Here is a 10,872-nt window from a genome sequence, read left to right on the forward strand (position 1 = left end):
AAACCGATATTAACCGACCCAGCCGCTCAAAACAAAAACCCGTAAACCTTCATTCAAAACCGGCATTTCACTCGTATAAATTACCTCAAAACCTTTCTCTACAAGCAAAAACCTCTCTAATTCTCAAAATAAATCAAAGGAAGCTCTGTTTCATCGTGAATGGTGGAAACAAATCCAATTGATAGCAATTGGATGCTCTCTCTTTCCGATTCAAGAGAAAGCTGGTATTATCGTTGCCTCGGCCTCGACCATTAAAAAAAAACTTCCCTCTCCGTTAAAACCCAGATTTCATTTTGGTTTTAGTTTCAAAAACACAAGAGAAACCCGTATTATTTTTCAACTCGATTCGATTTGAAGTAATGGCTCTTTACAAGAAGAGGAAGAATAATAAGGGTGGCAACCGGCTGTTGATTAGCGTCACCGTTTTGGGAAGTTCTGGACCGATTCATTAGCAACAACTCTGTCGTAACCTGTTTTCGTCCGGACACGAATTTTTTTCTTGACAGGAAAAATAAAATGAATAAATAAATAATTTTGATTTAAAAAATATTTTGGGAGTCACCATTGACTTTTTTGGGTTAGGTAGATCAAATATCTAAAAACAATCTTTTAAAATAGTTTTTAAGAAAACATAATTTAAAAAATAAACTGATCTTGCGTATAACCAAAAATTTATTATTTTTAATAATAAAAAAGGGTTCGTGGTCGGTTACGTTTAGGGAAGGATTAGTACCTCTACTATGCCAAAAATTGATACTTATTAATTATAAGTTGTCTCTATTATTAGAAATTTAAAAAATTCAAAGATATATTTAATTTATAATATTGTTATTTCAAATTTATAATCTTATGAAAATATATTAATTTAAATATAAATAAGATATTTATTTATTTAGAAATATTAGAAAAGGGCTTCTAGGTGCTTTAAGACAGCTCTTTTCTTAATATTAAAAAATAAATAAGTATTAATAAAACATTTATCTAAAGATAATTAAAATATATATAGTTTATAAAAGTAAGATAAAATGTATATTTTTTTAAATATCAGAAAATGGACATCCAGTTACTTTAAGACTGTCCTTTCTTAATATTGAAAAATAAATAAATATTAAAATATAATTTTAAAAAAGTAATTTATGTAAAATTAAATTAGGTTTTAATATATATATAAAGTAAAAGTAAGTAAATAAGTATTATTTATTATATATATATTTATATGGCTATATTATAACAATAATATTTAAATATATAAACATGTAAAATTAAGACATAAATAAACAATAATAAAATTAGAACTATATATTTAAAAGCAATAAAACTTTATAATAAATGAAAATATTTAAAATTAGTGACTAAATTATAATCTAATAAAATTAAATACCTAATTCATAATTAATTATTTAAAATTATAGGGATTAAACATATTATTTTACCCATTTATCAATTTAGTGACTAAAATAAACATAATTAAAACAATATAATTTATATGTAAAATATTAAAATTTACAGTCTTAATTTTTAATTTAACCTTAATTATTTATATCTTGATTAAAATAAAATTTATTAAAAATTAAAAGGGGCTTAAATAAGTTATTTATCCTATATATATATATGAACTGATAATGACCAAATTATAAAATACATAAAATTAAAAGGTTGAATTAAAATGATCAAAAATTACTTTTAGTGACTAAATTACAAATTTACAAAAGTAGTGTTGCGAAAAGGGTTTTATCCTTATCAAATTATAGGCAAACCCCTCATCAAAACTACGTCGTTTTGGTGAGGGTATAAATACCCTTTAAATGGCCCTAAAGGTCAAATTCTTTTCATTTTTTTATTTTCTTCTCTCCCTCTAAAAGAGAGAAAAAAATTTCTCTCCCCCTTCTCTTTAGAGCCTACTGTCGAAGGGAGCTATGGCACCGGCCACCCCCGCCGGCCACCGAAAAATACAAAATCTTCTCAAAATATAGATCGGACCACTCTAAGACCGATTCCGACCCCCGTTCCCCCTAAAAAACCTTTAATTTACATAAATCTAAAAAATACCTTCGGGTATTTTGATTCTTTTCGCGGTGTAGGGAGGCTCCGACGAGGTAAGTTCCCTCTATCTCTTCTCTTCTTTTCGTTGTTGGTCGTCGTTGTTTGCTCTCGTTGCTTGCTCGTGGTTTTGGTGGTTGTTCCTTTTTTTTCTTTTGATTTTGCAGATTTGGTGGCTTTATAGCCACCACCAAGGCTCGCCATGGACCAATTAATAGGGCGATTTTTCGGTGAGTCATCAAACTATGGTGATGACTCACCCTATAGTTTCAACGTGGAAGGGCAGATGGCTTCTGGAAGCTGCTGGAAAGAGTGCTGTAGTAGAGCTGAAACGTGGAGGGGCTGCTGCAGTTGGAAGCTGCTGGAATTTACAACGTGAAGGGGCTGGTGCAGCTAAAAATTTAGTGTCTACAGAACAACTCGTTGCCGCTGTTATCGATACTGCTTTGAAATCGTACGCTTGTGAGGGTCGGCTACCTGTTCTTGGATCGGACCGACCTTACTGGCTTCCTCCTTTATTGCCCTGGTGTTGGATCAGATGGTAAGTCTGTTCAATACTTCAATTCTATCTGAATTATTAGTATTTTATCGAATATTGATTTTGGTCCTTCAGTTATTCTTTGTGGATTTAGTCCTATACTTTGATAATTCCGTCCTACAATTTTATACAATTTGATATTACTGATAGGTCGGTAGTTTAATTAATTTAAACTGTATAGGGACCTATTTATATCAAATGTCACTGAACTATAGTGAAATGATAATTTAACAGTGAATCTTTAGATGTTATTAAATATTATGAAATAGTTGTTAAATTTATCAAATTGTTATAAAATGATTATTAAATTTTATCGAGTTGTTATAAAATTTTCATTGAATTATAATGGGTTGTAATGATTATTTTATAATAGTTTGATAAATTTTAATAATTATTTTGTAACTTTTAAAAGTTCATTGACCAAAACAATAAACAATCATACTATCATTTGAATATAATTTACTGACCTATTGTATAATTTACCCATTATACATTTTAAATAAGATTACATGGACTAAATTCTAAATCTAAGCATATTCGAGAATGTGAACCATAATTTGACCTTATATCCAATCATAGCTATGGTGTTATTTATGATTTTGGTCTTTTGTTTTCTTTGTTAGAACATAGCCCACAGGAAACAATTGGGTTATTTACGGATTTGGTCCCTTGAAAATACATATATTATGAGAAAAACTGTTGGGTTACTTGTGATTTCTTGATTATTGCAGCATTAAGTCCATGGTAGACAATTGGATCAGTGGGGGAAAGGAAGTTCATGTTAAGCACGAAGCCAAAAATTGAGAAAATGGAAGGCAATAATGGAAGAAGGTCAAGTGAAGCAATTTCTGGGATTTGGAAAGCATGGATTCATAGATCCCTCACTCTTAAAATATCTTCCCATTAGTTCATTAATTGCTTGATGGAAACAAGCTCGTCCATTTGTATTTGTGACATATCACAAAACTCAAATCAAAATGTGAAAATCTCACATTTGAATTTGAATGTCATTTAGGTATGTCTATATACAATATTTATGTTATAACGATATTTTCATTTAAAGGAAACAAATTTTCCATTTTATTTTCGAGAAAATGACAAAAAAAAGTTACAAACAAATATTTTGACAATATTTTTGCTTATCTTCTTTAATGAATTTGGTAAAAATGATCTTGTTAATATCTTATAATTTTAAATTTGATAAATTAATTATTATATAATATTTTAAGGATTCTATTTAATAAAATAACTCAATTCTTACCTATCTTTTAGGATGGGCTAGATAGAAATGGCAAAACAAATATGTGTATAAGGTAATATTTATTTAAAGATAACTTTTAACCTCTCAACGTTCAATGTTCACCCCTTAGCATTTATAATACTCGAACTTAGGTCCTTAAGAAATAAATGCGATTTCTTTACTACGAAGATCACTTGGTTCGTATTAGAGGTCACATATTTAAGTAGCTATTTTTATATGTTGTAAATTGGATTACATTTTAAGAAAGTTTTGAATATATATTATCTTAGAATCATTCGGGTTATTAAATTTTTTGTCAATATAATTATATTAATTACATTAAGAATATTAAATTGTATCAAATTAAAATATAATATTAATTATGAAGATAAAAAGAAACAAAAATTAATATTTTAATAATTTAAAGGGAAAAGTACATTATTTAAATAGTCGTTTTAAATATTTGTACTTTGTATTTGTTTGTACGTGTTTTTAGGGTAAATATAATTAAATCTCTCCTATTTTAATCATCGTACTTTCAATTATTTTTATTTTACTCACTAAACTTTATATATTGAATTTTACTATGTCGTTAAAAAATTAATGACGTTATGACATGGTCGTATTTAAATTAAAACAATGTCATTTTAGTCTAAAATTTAATTTTTTTGAATAATTCAAAACGACGTCGTTTTGATGTAAGTCTTAATGTCATGACGTCGTTTAATTGTTTAACGAAGGAGTGATAAAAAATTTAATCTATAAAGTTTAGTGTGTAAAATGAAAAAAAAAATTAAAGTACAGTGAGTGAAATAGGAGAGAATAAATTTTAATTACCAAATATGTAATTTACCTTTTTTTTATTAAACTGATGTGATTATAAGATAATATTTATTTTAAAGATTCTAATTTGATCATGAATGTTCAAATATTTTTGTAGATTTATGCTCGAACTCAAAATCTCTAAAAACAACAATCATCCTTTTAATTATCGATGTAGCTTAATTCGTGAGTTTAAAAACGTTTTCATATATACATTTTAAAAATAATATGTTTAAATATATAAATATCTTATAAAAGTAACTTATATCCTTTTTCTGTTTCGAAAAATCAAATTAAATCTTTTATCAATGCTAACGTAAATTTTAATTTTTTTGTAATTATTTATGTCACATGTCATACTATGGCTATGTTATATTCTATTTTTGTTTTTTATATCGTTTAAAATTATTTTAAAAATAGAAAATATTAAAATTCTAATATATAATAAAAATAACTTTAAAATTTATTAAAGATTATAAAAAATTTAGACAGTAAAATACATGATTTAATTTTAATCTGAATATAATATATATCTACGTTGTAATCCGGGTTTTATTGGTATGGAGTTTGACAAGATTTTTTTTTATTAAAAAGTAAGAGGGCGGCGAATTTAGAATTTGATATATATATTAATTTCTTACTAATTTATGCAGAATTAGAAGTAAATTTGCATGTGTTCACAATTATTTTAGAATTTAAATTCAGTATATCTATAATTTAATATTTTTAATTAAAATTTCAAATTAATAAGTTAGATTCCGAGCTATATGAAGTATATAATATTATATATTATTTCTTATGTAAAATTTATTTTTATTTAATCAATAATTAATTGATCTAGTGAGACGAAATTTTAGTTTTTTAAATAAAATTATGAATTTAAAAGTTTGACTCTTAATATTATGAATGAAACAAATTAAATTAAGATGATGTCTTATGATCATAATAAATATATACAATTTTGAATTAATCATCAGTAAATAAGATATACATGATTAATTTATAAAATTATTTTAGTTTTAGATTTTTATATCTAATGTGTAAAATAGAACTGCAAAAGAGTTTTACGGATTTTCCGCTGCTCCATTATTTGTATTTTTAGAAATTTATTAATTATTCATAATAATCCAATTTGTTTACGGATTTGTTTACGTATTTATTGATGTCGATGGGCTCAGTTCAGTTTGTTACCCTGCAAAATTTCCCTTCTTTCCTATAGTCATCTCTCTTCAATCTTCACTCCAGCGTCTCAAATAATGGACTACGTCGATCTCTACGAAGTTAACGATGCCGCAATTGCCGCCTCCGCCAACGGTGGCGCTAACCACGTCGACCACGGTTGGCAGAAGGTTTCGTATCCCAAACGCCAACGTAAGACCAAATCCACGGCCGATCCCGAAAAGCCCAACCTTATTCAAGTTAACGGAGCCCTAAGTAACGGCGCTCCTAACGTTTTCCTTTCCATCGAGCAACAGTCACAGGATCGCCGCCGTCGGATCCTCGAAGCTCAAAGAGCTGCTGATGCCATCGAGGCCGATGCTAAGGTTAAAAATACCAGATCCGATCTCGATGATGACGATGATAGTGATCTGGAAGGCGTTAAAACTGACGGAAAGCCAGCGGTGGCGGAAAAGAAGGTGAAGCAAAAGAAACCGAAGAAGCCTAAGGTTACGGTTGCTGAGGCGGCTGCGAAGATCGATCCAGCTGATCTCTCGGTTTATCTCGCTGTAAGCATGCAACTATGATGGATTTCGTTTTATTTGTTTAAGAAATCAGTTGGTTATCTAATTTTTTTTCATTGGTCTTGGAATTAGGAATTGAGTGGCGAACAGCAGGAAATTCAAATGCAGAAGTTTGCGAATTTTTATGGTAAGGCATTTCAGGAAGTGGTCGCGGGGCTGTTTCCTTGGGTGAAGATGTTTAAGGAGAGTACTGTTGCCAAGCTTGCTGATGTGAGTTTTTTTTATTACTATTTTCTTATTTTTAGTATTGATTTATCACAATCTGGAGTTTGAATTTGTCTGTTGGATCGGTGAAAGGATGCAATCTGTTTATGTATTTTTATCTTGAAAGATAAGTTCTTGCATTGCATGTTTGACTGTTTAAATTGAATGCTTTTTCAAAAGCTTGATTTATGGATTTACTGGATAAAATGTGTTATCATCCATGATTTTCTTAGGAAGCTTCATTGGGAATCTTTAAAAATTTATATCTGCATGATTGCAATTGAAACCGACTGATGATGCTTTTTCATTGCAGCATCTCTATCTATTTGTTGTGTTAGTTTCACATTTAAATTCAATTCCCTTCTCTGACCAAAGTAGTTAATTTATTCTTTGACAGATACCCCTTTCGCATATTTCTGATGCTGTTTATAAGACATCAGCCGAGTGGATCAGCCAACAATCCCTTGAGGCACTTGGTTTCTTTGTGTTATGGTCTTTAGACATCATTCTCGAGGATTTGGTGGCCCAACAAGCAAGTGCTAAGGGATCCAAGAAAAGTGTGCAACAGACATCCTTGAAGTCTAAGGTAACTTATCGGCCATTTTGCTGTTTAGTTGGTTATTTTCTTTGGTTTTTTATCCACTATTTTGATGCGTGACGCCGTTGAGTTGATATTAGTTATTTGCTTTGAGATGTTTGATATGTATTGGTTTTTACATCTTCTGCATAATTCTGCCAAATAACATTGTTCTGCTATAATAATTTGGATAGAAATATAGCCCTCTTTGAGGTATTAGTGAAACAAAAATACATGATAAGTTTGATGCAGCTGAAAGAAATAGATACCGTGAAACATACAATACCCTTTGAGTGATTGGAATATATGTCCATGGGAAAGAATATAATAACTTAAGATTTAAATGCTCCATCTTCTCATTACGTGATTTGTGAATAGCTGGATATTTTCCTTTCAAATGGCTAAACAATTTTATGGGAAGTTTCCCTTATTGATGCGCAAGCATGCTTTGAAAGTTGCATTTATTAACTGTTACGGAGCTTGAATTTCATTTAAATCATTAAACTTGAGAAACTTTTCTTCCTTTTTGTTTTTTTTGTTTCTTTTGCATGTGAGTCATGGAGGTTTTGGTTTTATCATGTTTAGCTTTGCAATTTAAAAAGCATACCTCTAACTTTAGGCGAGAAATACAGTCCACTTTAATTTGGGTTTGTTATAAACATGTTGTGCAGGTTGGTATATTTGTGGCACTAGCAATGGTACTGCGACGTAAACCTGATGCCTTAATTAGTGTATTGCCGAAGCTGAGAGAAAATTCAAAATACCAAGGACAAGATAAGCTCCCTGTTATTGTATGGATGATAATTCAGGTAAGTGGTGGCAACAAAAAATCAGTCTAACTGATATGTAAAAGTTGAAGGCAGTTAAATATCTGTTACACGTTCCTCTTTAATATGCTTCTTGTTTCACACATCAATGTTGTACTGTCTAGGCATCCCGAGGAGATCTTGCTGTGGGGCTGTACATGTGGGCACATCACCTCTTGCCTATTGTAGGTGGCAAGAACTGTAATCCACAGTCCAGAGATCTAATTTTACAGCTAGTGGAATGGTATTTAGTTTCTATAGTTTCCACCTTTTGTCCTTTGTGGTCCACTTTTTAATATTTTCTTCGAGCTTCAAATCGAAAAAGGATTATTGAATTTTTCCCTTTTGTCAAAGGATCTTATCTACCTCAAAAGCTCGGACAATTTTAGTAAATGCCGCTGTTAGAAAAGGGGAGCGTCTGGTGCCACCATCTTCATTTGAGATTCTAATGCGAGTTACCTTCCCTGCATCTTCATCTAGAGTAAAGGTTAGAATAAGAGTTTGACACTGCATTTATCATGTGATTGAATAGATTTTAAATCATTTGTCTCCCAACCTTCTTACTATGTTATGGTAATGGTGTGCAGGCGACTGAAAGGTTTGAGACCATATATCCCACAATAAAGGAAGTGGCTCTTGCTGGTTCCCACGGAAGCAAAGCAATGAAACAAGTGTCTCTGCAGATATTTCATTTTGCTATCAAAGCAGCTGGTGAAGGTCAGATTTGTGTTTGAAAATATTTCTTCTTTGTGGTTTCCACTCCCCCTATCTCCACTTAGTTCTAATGGCAGTTTTGATGTCACTTTTCAAACAGCTACTCCCGAGCTATCCAAAGAAGCCTCCGGAATAGTTATATGGTGTTTGAACCAGAATGCTGAATGCTACAAGCTTTGGGTGAACTTTAAACTGTTCTAATTTTTTGACAAAATGCATTTACGAGGAGAAGAAGCTTTCTACTCATTAATTGTTTTTATCTATTGCCTGTTGTGAATAGGAAAAGGCTTATCTTGAGAATCTAGAAGCAAGTGTCGCTGTTCTCAGAAGACTTTCTGAGGATTGGAAACAACACCCTGTGCAATTTAATACTCTCGACTCTTTGAGGGAAACAATCAAGAATTTTCAGAACAAGGTACTTACGACCCATCTTAGTCGTACTGAATGTGTCAGATGCTTGTGTTTGTCCTCGAGTATATTCAATTTTTCTACCTTTTTCATTTGGGAGTCATACCTCCATACCCTTATCCGAATATATGTCGGACATGGGTATGCGGGTACTTGAAGAAAAATGAGAAGTGAGAACAACATAGCTTATTGTGCTACAAATTTATGTTGTTCGGACTTGGACGTGAGTCAGTTATGAATATATGTCCGATGCAGGTATGTCCAACTTTTTAAAGAAATTTTAAGAATTCTTTAAGCGCCATATGTCGGACACGGATATTTCAAGAATGACATGATATTTATAACATTTTATTTGGAGGTTATATTATCAACTGATTTATCATTTTCCTTTTCTCCATTTTCAGAATGAAAAAGCGATGAGTGATGAAGCTGATGCTGCCAGACAGGCACTGTTTGAAGATGCAGGCAAGCACTGTAAGCACATATTGGGAAAGCTATCGGGGGGGCATGGATGTATGAAAGCTTTGGCCGTCCTTGTCATTTTATTTGCTGTAGCGGCTGCTTGCTTTTCTCCCAACATCGATGCCTCTGGCTGGAACAAGCTGTCCGAAGCTGTCAGCACCTCGGACTGGAACAAACTGTTCAGTGCTTTCAGCGCTTAACAATCTTCGGTGTGTCGTAAAACTTGGGTTTTTAGATACAACCTTTTCGATCTAGAACTTCTAACTGGCAAGGGGGAAGGGAAAAAGAATACTACTAGAATAGCGGCTCAAGGAAGATCATAAGATTATGCAACGAGTGTGGGGTTTTGCTACAAATTACGTGTAATTCAAGTAATTTATTATCATGACTTTTGTAGGTTCAAATAATACGAGGATTGAAAGTTTCTTCGGTTAGTTGGCTGTTAGGTGTGTGAGCATAACTTGGTTTAAATTTTGAATCCGATCCGGTCGCTCTAGTCAGTTTGGTTAAAACTGCTTTGGCTCAAGTTGGTTGCGAGTTTCAATCCAGTTCTATTTGTTGAATGAATGGTTGAATAGATTGTCTTTATCAACTTGTAATGTTTGATTTTAAATACTTTTAAGTTTATTTCAATTTTAAAATTGAACAAATTAGATCTTAACTCTTCATTTCTCATTTTTATTTCTAAGTTGATTTAATAATTAGATTCTTGTTGGATATATGAACTGCAAAACTACACCGTTAGCACTGACTGAAAATATAAACAGTAATTAAGAAGAACAGATTCGTAAACCGTGTCGTGGTAAGAACCATTGCCTTAGAAACGAATTCGCCTCGATGTGTGTAATCGCTGCAGTAGGCGGACCGTCCCCCGAGGTTAACACGGTCGCTCCGAATTCCGTACACCCGAAACCGGAGTGGACTGTTGGTGGTATTGCACTTCTGATCGGAAAGCACTCAGAGAGAACTCATAGAGAGAACTTTAGAAAACACTTTGTAAGTGAATTGTGAATGTTTTGGAGTAAGTTGAGAAGCTGAATATAGCTATCTATTTATAGGCTAGAAATAGGGTTAAAATCGTCCATAAAATTTCAGGATTAAACCTCTTATTTGTAACAGCTGAAACGTCTAGATGAACCTGACTCAGAAATAGTCCAGGTTCATTGTATCATTATTCAGCTGTTATAACTCCCGAAATTATATCATGTAACCCCTGGAATTAAATCAAATAACTCATGTAACTCCTGATATTAACAGCTTGTCTCCTCTGTACAAAGCTGTAAATCAGTCCAGGTACATCTTAACGTTTCTGATTTAAT

The 10,872-nt window shown here is 31.7% G+C and overlaps 1 protein-coding gene and 1 pseudogene across 2 annotated transcripts; both read left to right on the plus strand.

The window, feature by feature from the left end:
* The first annotated feature begins 359 nt into the window (after positions 1–359).
* Positions 360–3,506, plus strand: LOC120150616 (annotated as a pseudogene).
* Positions 3,507–5,830: 2,324 nt separating this feature from the next.
* Positions 5,831–10,162, plus strand: LOC120150635. 2 transcript variants are annotated; one of them, XM_039163276.1, is made up of 11 exons: positions 5,831–6,367; positions 6,455–6,592; positions 6,984–7,172; positions 7,835–7,972; positions 8,095–8,213; positions 8,324–8,456; positions 8,557–8,686; positions 8,784–8,863; positions 8,964–9,098; positions 9,496–9,769; positions 9,951–10,162. In XM_039163276.1, the coding sequence occupies exons 1-10, from the start codon at positions 5,897–5,899 to the stop codon at positions 9,751–9,753; spliced, it is 1,791 nt and encodes a 596-aa protein (XP_039019207.1). In that variant the 5' UTR covers positions 5,831–5,896; the 3' UTR covers positions 9,754–9,769; positions 9,951–10,162. The 2 variants fall into 2 exon arrangements, with proteins under 2 accessions (XP_039019207.1, XP_039019206.1); XM_039163275.1 differs by having other exon boundaries at positions 9,496–9,987.
* The last annotated feature ends 710 nt before the right edge of the window (positions 10,163–10,872 follow it).

Source organism: Hibiscus syriacus, unplaced genomic scaffold, assembly GCF_006381635.1.
Source record: "Hibiscus syriacus cultivar Baekdansim isolate YM2019G1 unplaced genomic scaffold, ASM638163v2 tig00111022_pilon, whole genome shotgun sequence".
Classification (NCBI taxonomy): Eukaryota; Viridiplantae; Streptophyta; class Magnoliopsida; order Malvales; family Malvaceae; genus Hibiscus; species Hibiscus syriacus.

Bases quoted from the DNA above. Each gene is read 5' to 3' on its own strand.
- LOC120150635 (XM_039163276.1), top strand. From the start codon at position 5,897: ATGGACTACGTCGATCTCTACGAAGTTAACGATGCCGCAATTGCCGCC. The intron at 7,173-7,834 runs GTAACTTATCGG...CATGTTGTGCAG, and splicing joins AGACATCCTTGAAGTCTAAG to GTTGGTATATTTGTGGCACT. The intron at 8,864-8,963 runs GTGAACTTTAAA...TGTTGTGAATAG, and splicing joins CTGAATGCTACAAGCTTTGG to GAAAAGGCTTATCTTGAGAA.